This window comes from Vespa mandarinia, chromosome 6, assembly GCF_050613455.1.
Source record: "Vespa mandarinia isolate Hongniang chromosome 6, ASM5061345v1, whole genome shotgun sequence".
NCBI classification, from domain to species: domain Eukaryota; kingdom Metazoa; phylum Arthropoda; class Insecta; order Hymenoptera; family Vespidae; genus Vespa; species Vespa mandarinia.
Genome location: NC_140815.1, coordinates 980,176 through 993,439, shown reverse-complemented (window position 1 = coordinate 993,439; position 13,264 = coordinate 980,176). Strand labels below are relative to the sequence as shown.

At 31.4% G+C, this 13,264-nt stretch overlaps 4 protein-coding genes across 8 annotated transcripts; 1 reads left to right on the top strand and 3 right to left on the bottom strand.

Moving 5' to 3' along the window:
* Positions 1-354: 354 nt before the first annotated feature.
* LOC118440842 (uncharacterized) lies at positions 355-1,628 on the bottom strand. 3 transcript variants are annotated; one of them, XM_035864473.2, is made up of 3 exons: positions 1,462-1,628; positions 772-1,065; positions 355-563 (listed from the first exon to the last, which is right to left on the bottom strand). In XM_035864473.2, exons 1-3 carry the CDS (start codon positions 1,527-1,529, stop codon positions 554-556), a joined length of 372 nt encoding a protein of 123 aa, XP_035720366.1. In that variant the 5' UTR covers positions 1,530-1,628; the 3' UTR covers positions 355-553. The 3 variants fall into 3 exon arrangements, 2 of the variants coding, with proteins under 2 accessions (XP_035720366.1, XP_035720365.1); XM_035864472.2 differs by lacking the exon at positions 355-563 and having other exon boundaries at positions 706-1,065; XR_014982297.1 differs by lacking the exon at positions 355-563 and having other exon boundaries at positions 929-1,060; positions 1,462-1,602.
* A 148-nt stretch (positions 1,629-1,776) lies between these two features.
* GXIVsPLA2 (phospholipase A2 group XII) lies at positions 1,777-3,270 on the bottom strand. Its single transcript, XM_035864471.2, has 3 exons — positions 2,899-3,270; positions 2,366-2,433; positions 1,777-2,289 (listed from the first exon to the last, which is right to left on the bottom strand). Exons 1-3 carry the CDS (start codon positions 3,131-3,133, stop codon positions 1,966-1,968), a joined length of 627 nt encoding a protein of 208 aa, XP_035720364.1. The 5' UTR covers positions 3,134-3,270; the 3' UTR covers positions 1,777-1,965.
* Positions 3,271-3,622: 352 nt separating this feature from the next.
* Positions 3,623-5,226, bottom strand: LOC118440844 (uncharacterized). 3 transcript variants are annotated; one of them, XM_085657581.1, is made up of 4 exons: positions 4,906-5,226; positions 4,315-4,795; positions 4,030-4,148; positions 3,623-3,962 (listed from the first exon to the last, which is right to left on the bottom strand). In XM_085657581.1, exons 2-4 carry the CDS (start codon positions 4,436-4,438, stop codon positions 3,765-3,767), a joined length of 441 nt encoding a protein of 146 aa, XP_085513707.1. In that variant the 5' UTR covers positions 4,439-4,795; positions 4,906-5,226; the 3' UTR covers positions 3,623-3,764. The 3 variants fall into 3 exon arrangements, with proteins under 3 accessions (XP_085513707.1, XP_035720367.1, XP_035720368.1); XM_035864474.2 differs by lacking the exon at positions 4,315-4,795 and having other exon boundaries at positions 3,626-3,962; positions 4,030-4,167; positions 4,906-5,215; XM_035864475.2 differs by lacking the exon at positions 4,315-4,795 and having other exon boundaries at positions 3,629-3,962; positions 4,906-5,200.
* A 281-nt stretch (positions 5,227-5,507) lies between these two features.
* Positions 5,508-13,234, top strand: garz (Sec7 domain-containing protein garz). The gene is made up of 15 exons (XM_035865118.2): positions 5,508-5,791; positions 6,113-6,311; positions 6,387-6,614; positions 6,703-6,809; positions 6,879-7,395; positions 7,534-7,925; positions 8,057-8,234; positions 8,326-8,441; positions 8,538-8,726; positions 8,801-9,136; positions 9,255-9,463; positions 9,544-9,789; positions 9,868-10,366; positions 10,449-12,509; positions 12,976-13,234. The coding sequence occupies exons 1-15, from the start codon at positions 5,672-5,674 to the stop codon at positions 13,075-13,077; spliced, it is 5,499 nt and encodes a 1,832-aa protein (XP_035721011.2). The 5' UTR covers positions 5,508-5,671; the 3' UTR covers positions 13,078-13,234.
* The last annotated feature ends 30 nt before the right edge of the window (positions 13,235-13,264 follow it).

Here is a 13,264-nt window from a genome sequence, read left to right as displayed (position 1 = left end):
AATGGCGTATGGGTGCTCGTTCGTATAACTTTAAATTCAAATTACCCCTTTCTCGTGTACAACGCTTCGTGGAATGGCCGCAGACCAAATAATATATATATATTATATTATAAATATTATATATATTATATATATATTATTTATATATATATATTTATGGTACGCGTTCGAGTTTAATTTTTTCAAACAAAAGGAATAAGAGCGCGAACGTTGAGTTGCGCCTAGTTTGTAGTATAACTCGTAAGCGATAAGGAAGGTCATTAATAGTGTAAAAATACATCAATATTTATTGTACATAGATCTAAAAAATACTAACAAATAAAAAACAAATCAAAAAATATGAAAATTGTCGGTAGTATATGAACATATGTATGTGTGTGTGTGTGTGTATGTGTGTGCATATTATTGATGAGTGCAACCTAATAATGAAAAGCTCTTCCTTGTATAGCGTTACATCCACTTCTTTTCTTTTTTCTTTTATTTTTTTTATCTTCGAATTAAAAATCTTTTTCTCTCTGTAATTTTTCATTGAACTCATCTCTGCGATATATTATTATTTCAATCTATGAACAAGAAATACGTCACTTTTTTAGATTTACATTTGCTTTTAGAGGAAAGAAATATCAAATGAGAAAGATTTTTGGAGTAGGAGAGAAGAAAGGAGCGGGTGTAGCAAAATAAAAAATGATTGAAAAGTTTATTAATTTGGTACAAAGGAAAATATATACTACGAAAATGAATAAAGTAAAAGCGCATAGTTAGCAGACATACTTGTTCATATATCTTCGGTTTCGTCTTTTTTCTATCCGTCGTTTTTTCTCGGCATTTGCCAAATCGATATATTTTTTTCTTTGATCCGGAGACATGCGCGTCCATAATTTTCCAGCTGCCCGAGCTATCACCGTTACATGCTCATTGGGTTTCTTGTTACGTAATCGTAAAAAAAAAATGATAAAGGGATTGGTAGAACAATGTCCAACAAAATTCTTCTTCAATATCTGTGAATTTTTTTTAGGGTCATTCACGTTCCTCAATTTCTTCGTCTTTTCATTGCGATAACCTGTGCTACGCAAAATAAAAACTGAAAAGTATGCTTTTGCAAATTTTTACTTTTGTTCTTTGTTAACTTAGTAAAACGAGATAAACGTTTCTTATGCCTTGTTCATTTGATACTTTTTTTATAGATAATATTGTTAAGAGTTACGTTGAAAAAGAAATATATATTCAATTATAAAAAGGTGGAGTTCATAGAACGTTACTCTTCTTTTTATTTTCTTTTTACTTTTTTATTATTTCGTATTTCTTTTCTTTTTTATGTCGATTATCATTACCATTTTAATATTCGATAGAAAGGAAAGGTCGTCGATATAACGCGAAACGTGACATACAGTGACCGATATTGATCAAATTAACCTTATCATCGCGAGGATAATGAAGAAAACGAAATAAATATTATCTTACCTGTCTTTGGCGTTTACTTTTTGGTCGTTTTGTGTTTTACATGACTGTGTGGAGTTTTTGTTTCCCATTCTCCACGTTATTTCTGTACTTTATGCAATTGTATTGTAACCAAACATTGCATTACTTGAAAATTTAAATTCTGTAGAATTACTCGAATTTCATTGCGATATAACGTTCATATTTATTATTAAAATATTTTCATTTGTTTTGTAAAGGAAAATAAATAGACGGACAAAAGGATGATGTCAAGGTCTACCAATAAGAACTTTCGAAAATTAGTCGTACGAATTTTAATATGAAAAAAAGAAGAGAAAATATATTTAAACTTTTGTGTATTATGGGCATCTATGTAATGTAACAATATATTAACGTTCTTATTTTAAATACAAAATATTTTATATACTCTCAATAATGGATTATATACAGAGGTAAGGGAAATAAAGATGACACAAATTTTAAATAAGTAAATTACATAAAGAGAAACGTTAATTATAAATAATTAAATTACAATTCTCCACCGGCTTGTGCAGCCTTTTTAGGTTTTTTATTTTTACTCCATTTATCTCCGCAATAGCAAGCTTCTTTTTGAGCATCCATGTAACTCTTACATCCTAAGGCTGTAGTACCCGTGAATAACATTTTCGCGGCCGCTTTGCAGGTATTAACAATCGTTATTCCAGAACTTTGATATCCATCGCAATATTTGTATAGACATCTTTTAAATTCTAAATCGCACTTTTCTTTGTCCGAATTGCATGTATCATAACAGATGTCGTGTTGATCGCAACACTTGGTCATTTCTGCTAAAGGCAGATACTCTTGGTTTATCTTAAAAGCAAAAATAAATTACGTTAAATCGTTTATTAAATATGAAATATTCAATCTTATCGAATAGTTTTACAACCTCTATTCCCAACGAGCCGCATCCGTTACTCTGTGGTTTGTGATTCCAATCTGCTTTTGGTGTAACTCCTGCAAATACAAATCATCGCGCCATTTTGCAACATACACAGTATACGTTTTATGAACGACCAATAAGCGTGTTCGTAAATAGTATGTCTAAGCGAATTGGATTTCATAGTTAGATTAAATTTACAATTCATAGATATCCAACCTTCGATTAAGATTTTATTGCAATTTATGAAAAACTAAAGAATGATTCATTTTATGCACTTTTAACACATCTATATGCACTTATGATTTTATTGTATTTTCATTAGATCGATAATATAAATATAGTAATATCGTGATTCGTAAATTTATGTAAAATTATGCAATCGTTAGATGAAGTTTTTATTTTCGCAGTATTTTCTGTAGCTTGACTAATAAAATAATCGTAATATAAACATAAAATAATCATTATAAAAATAATTTGGCGAGATAATAACGAGGATGTATACTTTGATAGCAAACTACTATCAGTAAGTACATACATACCTCCGGGACAATGAAAAACACAATTTTCTTCAACAGCGGCATCGAATACTTCATGTATATCCTTGATTTTTTTCGCTACGGTTATGGCATTTTCAAATAGATCTTGAAACACCGATTCGGCCGTTAATACAGCATCTCGTAGATTTCCCAATAATCCAGCACCATAACCGGACCACGCGTAAGCGAGAAATGTCAAAACATAAACCAATATTTTCCGATATTGAGAGAAATCCATCGTCGTTTGCTCGTTAAAAAATTTGATGGATACACAGTTTGTTCGATATATGTATTTAGGGATATTTTTAGGTGAATTGACTCATGTAAGTGAAATCTACATTTGTAGACACATGGTGATTGGAGACCCGTAAACTGCTGAATATCATATGTGTCTCATATGAGCGAAGTCGTATTTGTACATGCATGTATTCAATATGTATAATTTACATTATTTTAATGTAGTATATTTAGTATATTTTATTTATTTTACTTATTTTTTAATTAGTATATGTTTCTTTGTACGATTCAAATAAATTATTTATTTTTATTTTCATATTCGTTAATTTCTTTATTTATAATAACTAAGTATCATATCTACATAAGATTGTATATGTAAATGTAAATAGTAAAAAATTAACACAAATGTTTCTATACTTTGTGGGATAGTCTATGAATAGGTAAATAATTGTGATTGTATGAATAATGAATTATCACTTCGCTTTTTAAATTAAAGTATTTAATGAAATTGTTGTTACATTTTAGAATTCAGTTACTATTGTTATGTAACAGAGTATAGAATACATGATATAAGTACCACAGTTATAGGTATGGTAAATAGATGTATCAGATATATGTTTTTTACCAATAATTTAAAATTTATTCTGTAATTCTCCGCTATCATAAAGTTTCTTTATATCAGTACCTCCTCCAAGGCATTCTCCTTTAACAAATACCCTAGGAACTGTTCTTGCACCTGTCATTTCTCCCAATATTGATTGGATTTCTTCTGCATCGTCCCTTTCATCCAATTCAATAGCAGTATATTCTTTTTTTAATGAATCAAATACCTATTAAAAATATATACGATTGTAAATATAAGTGGATCGATTTTATTACATAAAAGAGGAAACATACTTGTTTTGCCATTTTACAATATGGACAACGCGTCTTGGAAAATATAACAATTTGATTTGAAGCGATCAGTTGATCGACCATTTCTCGTGTTGCAGGCATGATCTTTTGTGTACTGGAAACTGAACCCATTGAATTGAGCTAAAGAAATTAGTTATCCAGATATATGTGGTATTACAAGTTATGATCAATCATCTTAATTAATTGATGTTAAGATGACATTATAGACTTGATACAACCTAGTTTAAATTATTGTTATTTTTTTAGCTAAGAATTACTTTAACTTACAGTCATCATTGTAGTCAATATAATTGGAATTATGTTCATTAGGTATTTCTCCCATGGTACCAATTAAAGCTACAGTGATTTTGTAAAAATTTATACGCAGTTTATTTCTTATAAAAGAATACATGATGATTGATACACTATTGCAAGATTCAATTACAAATTTTTTTTTATACGTATTATTATAAATGGTCAATAAACAATAAATTCATGTAAATTAAAGGACTTTATATAGTCAAGACCACACCTAGAATTCATTCAGCTTCTTAAAAGATAAATTTCTCTCTTTTGTTTTAAAAAAAATTAAAACTCGTTATTCATTTCTTATTTAAAATATTTGACTATTAAAAATGTTGGCTATAACGTAAATAAATTTATCAAAAATTATTCGATCTTTTATAATCAATGAATGAAAATATGTGAGAAGCTTTATTGCAAGGACACGTATGTCCGATTCGTTTTTGTTATTCCTGTACCATGTGTTCTATCAATAAAACAGAACACAAAGTGTGTAATAATTATTTAAGCTATTAAATATGTAAATATAAAATGATGAATAAATAAATTTTCTGAAACTATATAAAAATAAATTACCTTTTAATGTTATTGTTTTTGTTGAATATCTATCGTAGAATTTCTTCAAATTTGTAAGAATGTATCAAATGATATCTAACATTCACTGCAGTCCAGTAAATTAAAATGATCTCGATGCATCGATAAAAACCGCGCAATTATGACTTATAATAACATGATTTGAGTTGAGTCAGAGTTGCGTATAATATCATAATCAAATGTATAATCGTAATAATAATAAATTTCCTTAAATTTCTACTCTACCAACCAATAAAATTAAAATACACATCGATGATAAAAAAGTGATCTAAATGTCTGCTCAAGCGCAATGTAAGAATTTTGTGTGTTCAATTGAGCTGATTCTGTGAATGAAACTTAAACATATAACTATAATCGATTATAGTTATATTATTTTCCAGTTATATAGATTTATTTTATTCAATTTGATAGAATGAAAGGTCTATTTCTATATTTAAGATTTATAATTTTTGTTAATAAAATATGAGTCAATAACCAACAATGTTAATTTATTAAAGATTTATTTGACTTTTATGAAGACGTTGAATAAAAATTAACTTACTGTTTTTTAACAATTTTATGTCAGAACAGTCGATAATGTCGAGAGGAGCACAACGATGAAGAAAATTGTCTATCTTTATGTATTTTGAAGTCTATGATTATCGTGTTGGAAGTGTTCTACACTCCTGACACTTGACGTTACGAATTATAAAGTTACTCATAAAGCCTTCTAAATACAAACATGGTGTAAGAAATAATAATAGCAAAAATGAGCAGAATCCCGAAAACGGCCTGTCCAGGAGGCGGCCTTTATGTTGTCGAAGGCGAAGTCTGTCTCCTGGCGACAGCAATGCGACGAGGTACTCGATGGTCCTCACATTCTCATCAGGTTAGAATCATTGTCAGTTATTTATTTGCATAAGAAACAAATTTATTTCGAGGAATTAAGATTAAATGTACACGTCTAAGAATATTATCCTTTATTTTTTCGTCCTCATTAAGAGTATGCATTTCAATAACTCTAATCAAACAGGTTGTAATGACAGTATGGCAGGTGGTTTTGAATAGAAAAGTTAAGATTTATTAAAATAAACAAATCAGAGGATAATCATTCTTTGTTTCAATTCATATTTTCATCTTATTCATATTTTCATCTTATTCATATTTTAAATGATATTCGTGTGTATTGTGATATTTTTTTATCATTAAGGACGATGATCAGGATGCCCTTATAAAAGGTTTGTCAACATTGAAGGAAGCATTGAATGAGGTAAAAGATTTGTCCCAGTTGGAACCTGGTGTATTCTTGGCTCCATTTCTTGAAATTATACGTTCTGAAGAAACTACAGGACCTGTTACCAGTCTTGCGTTGTCTGCCGTTAATAAATTTATATCTTATGGCTTTGTTAGTACGTATTATGTCTTTTTTATGACAAGTTATACTGAATTTCGAATATTTCATAAATTTCATTTAATCATTTCAGATCCTGATCATTCTACAATAGCAACGTGTGTAGAAGCAATAGCTGATGCTGTTACTCATGCTAGATTTGTAGGTACAGATGCAGCAGGAGATGGAGTTGTTCTTATGAGGATATTGCAAGTTTTAAAAGCACTTATGTTAGCACCAGCAGGGGATTATTTATCAAATGAAAGTATTTGTGAAATAATGCTTAGCTGTTTTAGGATATGTTTTGAAACACGTCTTAGCGGTATGCATTAATCAAAATTACACACAAGAAACATACAATTTTTATAAAATATTTAACATATTTTAATGGTTTTATATTATATACTTAGAACTTTTAAGAAGAACAGCAGAACATTGTCTACGAGATATAGTACAACATCTTTTCACTAGATTACCATTATTCGCTGATGATACAAGAGTTTTATTGAGTATGAAGGTATGTTAATAATTTGATTGAGTTTAACAGGTATAGATTATCCTTTTTCTTTTTCTTTTTTTTATATAGAAAATGAGAACAAACAGTATGGAAGGTACACGTCCTAAATATAAAAAGAATAAAGTTCATTCCAAACCAAGATTAAAATCGAATGTAGATGACATCGAAGATGAAACGCATTTTTTGAGTTCAGTCGATAAAGTTAGAGCAGAAAATGTAGCTACTTCACCTGTTACTGCAGGAGAAATCATTGTAGATATGCAAGGTTCTTTAGATCATGGAACATCATCTGATAAAACAGAAGATGAAAAGAATGATAACAAGGAAAATAATAACAAAATTGATAATAGCAAAAGTGAGTCTATTAAAGATGAGATTCCAGAGGAACAGAAACAAAAAAATTCATTGAATGATATAGAACAAAAAGAAGTTCATAGTGAGATAGAGAAAATAGAGAGTAGTAATGGATTGCAAAAAGATGAAATTTCCCAAGTAGAAATAAAAATCCTAGGAAAGGAAGATATAGTTCATACAAAAGGTACATCAGAAGAAGAGTATAATTCTCAAAATGTAATGGAGAGTCAAGGTAATAAAAACGTGCTTGATTTACATAACATATATATATATATATATATATACATATATATATATATATATACATATATATATATATATATATATATATATATATACATGCACGCATTCTTGATTTTTTATTTTTTAGAAACACGATCAATAGATGAAGAAAAAAGTATTGATACTATACAATCACCAGTTGGTAGTGTGGAAGATTTATCCACAGACGAAAGTATTACTAATACATCCAAAATATCGAAAACGAAAGAACCTGAACAAATAGAAGAATATATTAATACTCAGGGAGTTCGTTTTATGCCACTCCAACAATTAGCACCATATGGTGCTTTGTGTGTGCGGGAACTATTCAGATTCTTAGTTTCTTTATGTAGTCCTCTAGATAAACAAAACAATGAAGTTATGACTCATCTGGGTCTTAACTTATTGCAAGTAGCATTGGAAATTGCAGCAGATGCTCTATCTAACTTCCCATCTTTACTCTTATTGGTGAAAGATGATCTCTGTCGGAATCTTATTCTGGTAAAAATAAATATTACAAAATTATGTAAGATGACATGATCAAATCAAATATACACATAATACATGCAATGAATTTGATCAATATCACTTTTTAAGTATTATTAATACAATGATTCTTTCGTTCATAACAGCTTCTTGGAACTGATAGATTATCAATTCTTGCCGCGGATTTACAAGTATCCTTTTTATTATTTGAATCACAAAGAGAATATCTTAAATTTCAAATGGAGCATTATATAATTAAATTAATAGAAATAGTGAGCTCAGACTCTAATAGGATATCGTATGAACAACGTGAATTAGCACTTGGTAAATATTTATTGAATTTTTAAACAAATTTTTTTCTCTCATATCAATATATAAGATCATAACCTAGATCAGTTTGTTTTATTGATTATAGAAGCCATTGTAAGGCTATGGAGAATACCGGGATTACCAGCAGAATTGTATTTGAATTATGATTGTGGACTGTATTCGACAAATCTTTATGAAGAATTAATGAAGATGCTTTCTAAGGTATATTAATATTAAAAATACTCAAGGGTATAGACTTTATTTATTAAGGGTATAGACATTTAAGATTTTGATTCTCTATTCACTGTGCTTTCATAGAATGCCTCTGCTCTTATGGGTAATATGCACAGTATGCAATTCATTTCCTTGGATGCAATATTTATGCTTATTTCTGGCATGGAAATTAGATGTAAAGGCTACAAAGAATTATGCAAATCTTCCAGGCATAGTACCTCACAAAATCTTCCAACACGAGAAGAATTACTTACTATAAAAACAAATAAAAGGGTATGTTCTTTTTTTTTGATTAATTCCTTTTATTAAGTTATTAAATACATAAAATAATAAATCTTTATTTTTAGTGGTTGATAGTAGGAACAGAAAAGTTTAATGAAAATCCTCGAGAAGGAATCACAAAACTTACAGAGCATGGGCTTTTAGGAGGTAGTCCAGGACATCCTGATCCAGAAAAGGTTGCTAAGCTTTTGAGAGAAAATCCTGGACTCGACAAAAAAGCTATTGGTGAATATATAAGTAAGAAAGATAATAAGAATGTTCTTAATTGTTTTGTACACAATTTTGATCTAAGAAACACACGGATCGATCAAGCTCTAAGACTCTACTTAGAGTCTTTTAGATTACCTGGTGAAGCTCCACTTATTTCTCTTCTGCTCGAGAAATTCGCTGAGCACTGGCATGTATGTAATAACAATAAAAGTCAATTTCTTTTTTCTTTTTTCTTTTTTTTAATTCAACTTGTGAAACATGATTATTACAGATAATTAAAGATTAAATTACTTTCATTTATTCTTGTAGGATAGTAATGGCAAACCATTTAGTTCAGCAGATGCAGCATTTACTTTAGCATATGCAGTAATTATGTTAAATGTTGATCAGCACAATTATAATGTCAAAAGGCAAAATAATCCTATGACTGCTGACGAATTCAAGAGAAATTTAAAGAAAGTAAATGGTGGTGCTGACTTCGATCAAGATATGTTGGATGAGATATATTCTTCTATAAAGTGAGGATTTTAGAAACTTTTCATTTTAAACTACTTTTCAGTTACATGTTGAGTTTTATAATTTATTTATTACTTGCCAGGAGAGAAGAAATTGTAATGCCAGCAGAACAAACTGGTTTAGTTAAAGAAAATTATTTGTGGAAGGTGTTATTACGTAGAGGTGCTAGTCCAGAAAGTTCATATTTGAAAGTTGGAAATGCTAGTGAGATTGTTGATAAAGAATTGGCAGAGCATGCATGGGCTCCAATTATAAGTGCTTTGTGTAGAGCATATGACAAAGCACCAGATAAAGCTTTGCAACGCAGAGTAGCTCAAACATTTCTTAGGTAAGTTATATTTTCATATCTTTTTGATTACTTTAACAAGAAGATAAAAAGAAAATATTAATTATTTTTTAATTTTAGCTGTGCTGCAATAAGCGCTCATTATAGCATCAGTAGTGACTTAGATACTCTCGTTGTCAGTCTTTGCAAATTCACAGGCCTGGCAACAGGCGGTGAACCTGAACAAGTTGTTCTTCATATAGGAGGTAGTGGGAAATGTCAATTAGCTGCACGTACTCTTTTCAAAATTACGCATTTACATGGGAATGCATTGAGAGCATCGTGGAAAAATATCGTTGATTGCCTACAAGCGTTGTACAAGGCAAGATTATTACCAAAGAGCCTTACAGAAGGAGAAGATTTTATAGATCCATCTGGTAAAGTGTCTTTGATTCGAGAATCAACAACACCGAAGCAACCTCCGGTCGATCAAGGAATATTGTCTAGTTTGTACTCATATATCGCGCTAGATACTTCTCGAATGCCTCATCCCGCAGAAGCAACCGCTCGCAAAAGAGCTACTGAATTTGTAGCTAATTGCTATTTAAAACAAATTATAGAAGAAAGTAAATTCTTACAGGTAAACAATCGATCAAATTAAATTATTAAAGCTAGTGTTCCGTCATAATTCATAATTGTCTAATTTTTTTAAACATTTTTAGGTTGAATCTCTTCGTTCACTTATTGGTGCCCTTGTGTCAGCAAATTCAGACGACGAAGATATTTCCGTTTTTCTATTAGAATTACTCTTAGAAGTAACCATTCAAAATCGCGATAGAGTAATGTGTATATGGCCGATAGTACAAGCTCATCTGGATGGTTTATTAACTACAAGCGCCAGAGAAAATCATCCATATCTTTTAGAGAGAGTAACAGTGGGTATGCTGAGATTGGCTATCAGATTATTACGTGGAGAAGAATTTGCATATACGGTTTTACCACCTTTGTTACCTTTGACTCATCTACCTTCCTCCGCTTGTCCACCCTTAGCAAGACAGATCGCTTACGGACTGTTTGAATTAGTAAAAACAGGTGCAGCAAATATTCATAATACAGAAGATTGGAAAGTTGTATTCAGTTTGCTGGAATGTGCGGGAGCGGGTGCTTTATCACCTAAACAGACAAATACTGTAGTAGATGAAGTAGTAAACAGTAGAGCATCTGTCCTTGATCCTAGACCTATCAGTCCTGTACCGGAGTGGGTACTTGTCTCGCCAACAGGAACAGAAGCACCACTCCCAGTTGCTGCTGATACAATAGTTCTAGACCGAGACCTGCAACCTCACGATCCTGCTGCTTTAATTAAGTGTTGTGAAAGTTTGACTTTCCTAGTTCGAGATGTGGCTCATGTAACACCATTCAATTTCGAGATGTGTGTTCGTTGTATAAGAACTTTTGCTGAAGCTGTCCTTCAATGTGCTGGAAAACGTAACAGAGTACATAGCAATTCGGAAGAACCACTTGGTTATCAACAATGTCCTATACACCTTTCGGATTTGATGTATACATTGCACACGAGAACTGCCCAAATTTTTCAATGGTGGGCTGAAGAAGGTGGAACAACAGAAGCAGTTTCTCTTTGGTCTCAAGCTTGGAGACCACTTTTGCAAGGAATTGCGCGTCTATGTTGTGATGGTCGTAGAACAGTTCGTACAACAGCCATTGCAAACTTACAAAGTACATTACTCGCTCATGATTTGGCTCAACTGACAGCCATCGAATGGTCGCAATGTTTGGAACAGGTGTTGTTCCCTTTGTTAGCTCAATTACTCGGACCTATTGCAACCAATGATCCTATCGGTGTTGAAGAGACAAGAGTTAGAGCTGCCATGTTATTATCCAAGGTGTTTCTTCATCATTTAACACCTTTACTAACTCTTCCTGGATTTCTACCTCTTTGGTTGACAGTACTTGACTTATTGCGTGCTTATATGCACGCAGATAATAGCGAGCTTTTATTTGAAGCAATACCTGAGTCCTTGAAAAATATGTTGTTGGTAATGTCTTCTGCAAACGTTTTGGCACCTAGTACCAATTTGTGGGCTCCCACATGGAGAGCGATTGATGGATTTTTACCGACGTTAAAGGCAGAATTGTTCCCTGAACCACCTCCTCCGCCATTACCATCGCAAACGCAGCAAGTTCCACAAGTTATTAGTTTAATTGGTCAACAACAACCTTCATTTCCAAAAACAGTAGCTCCTCAAACAGAGCTTCCACATTTGCAGAGAGAAAATACTTCTCATACATTGGAAGTAAAATCAGGTGTATCTGAATTCGAAGGTGTTTCACGATCTGGAGGAATCCCTATTCCGATTTCTTTACCTCCTCTTGGATTTGAAATTAAAGAAACACAACAAGTAATCACTTTAGTAAATCAACCACCACCAAGCGTATCCAGTCCAGTTGCAGTACAGCCAGCTGCTCAACGTGTATTCGATATTTGTCAAATAGTGCCACATAAAATGGAAGCATCCGAACAACAACAGTTGCACCCGCAGTCAGGATTAAAAGAGGAAGATATCGATCGACTTTCGAAGATGAATCAGAAAAACGAATATTCTATAACGCAAAAATATGAAAAAAGGATACAGCAGCATTCTTTGCAACAACAGAAATGTTCGTTAGAAGATCCCTGCTCACAACCCTTCATTTATAAACAAAATCAGGAGTTTCAACATATGGCAACAGTGAATCCCTCACATTGTGCTGATACATCTGAGGTGAATCAATGTCTTGTGTCGTAGCAATAAGACTGACACGTACGGGGTGTCGATTGATTCTATTAACGTTTTTTCTTTGAATTAGACTGAAGTACGTTGTAAATCATTTCGAGTTAAAACAACTTTTGATATAGTAGCTAGTTAAACTGGGATTAATAGCGAATTAATTGGGATCTTATTAGACTTAAGTATTATTTAAAATATTTGATACATGCCTTACGTTCACTACTGCGATAAGAGAAAGAAAATAGTAATTAGTACGAATAAAGTGCTATCTTCGTACCGAAATGAGTATGAAGATAGTACGGTATTATTTTTATATATAAGAATCTTTGAATATTTTTATAATAAATTTTAAGAATCAATAAGACATCCAATGATATATTTCTGTATAGAAATCTATAGAAAAAATCAGTAGATATTTGTACTTATTGATGGAGAATGTAATTATCTATTTTATTTGCAGACGACGACAGTAGATACTACACCAACAACGATGTTTAATTCCGCAGCGTATTTTAGCGAGGATCCCGCGGCGGACCGTCTGTTCGTCGTAACAAATCCTTGACGACTGTACATTCGTTATATATATTGTATTATATAACTATTTCTATAAAGGTAAAATCATGTTTTACAGATGATAAATTTTTAAGTACGATAGATCAGTATAATGTTGGATAAAAGTGAAACCATACATCTTTGGCTTGTATATTTGGCACAGCGAAGACATATATATATATTTATATTTATATATA

Excerpts from the sequence above, each read along its gene's own strand:
- LOC118440842 (XM_035864472.2), bottom strand. The coding sequence starts at position 1,529 with ATGGGAAACAAAAACTCCACACAGTCATGTAAAACACAAAACGACCAA. Across the intron at positions 1,066-1,461 it reads AAAGTAAACGCCAAAGACAG|CACAGGTTATCGCAATGAAA; the intron begins GTAAGATAATAT and ends TATTTTGCGTAG.
- GXIVsPLA2 (XM_035864471.2), bottom strand. The coding sequence starts at position 3,133 with ATGGATTTCTCTCAATATCGGAAAATATTGGTTTATGTTTTGACATTT. Across the intron at positions 2,434-2,898 it reads TGTTTTTCATTGTCCCGGAG|GAGTTACACCAAAAGCAGAT; the intron begins GTATGTATGTAC and ends TTGTATTTGCAG. Across the intron at positions 2,290-2,365 it reads GCGGCTCGTTGGGAATAGAG|ATAAACCAAGAGTATCTGCC; the intron begins GTTGTAAAACTA and ends TTTGCTTTTAAG.
- LOC118440844 (XM_085657581.1), bottom strand. The coding sequence starts at position 4,438 with ATGTATTCTTTTATAAGAAATAAACTGCGTATAAATTTTTACAAAATC. Across the intron at positions 4,149-4,314 it reads TATTGACTACAATGATGACT|TTTCCAGTACACAAAAGATC; the intron begins GTAAGTTAAAGT and ends CAATGGGTTCAG. Across the intron at positions 3,963-4,029 it reads ATTGTAAAATGGCAAAACAA|GTATTTGATTCATTAAAAAA; the intron begins GTATGTTTCCTC and ends TATTTTTAATAG.
- garz (XM_035865118.2), top strand. The coding sequence starts at position 5,672 with ATGAGCAGAATCCCGAAAACGGCCTGTCCAGGAGGCGGCCTTTATGTT. Across the intron at positions 10,367-10,448 it reads AAGAAAGTAAATTCTTACAG|GTTGAATCTCTTCGTTCACT; the intron begins GTAAACAATCGA and ends AAACATTTTTAG. Across the intron at positions 12,510-12,975 it reads ATTGTGCTGATACATCTGAG|ACGACGACAGTAGATACTAC; the intron begins GTGAATCAATGT and ends TTTTATTTGCAG.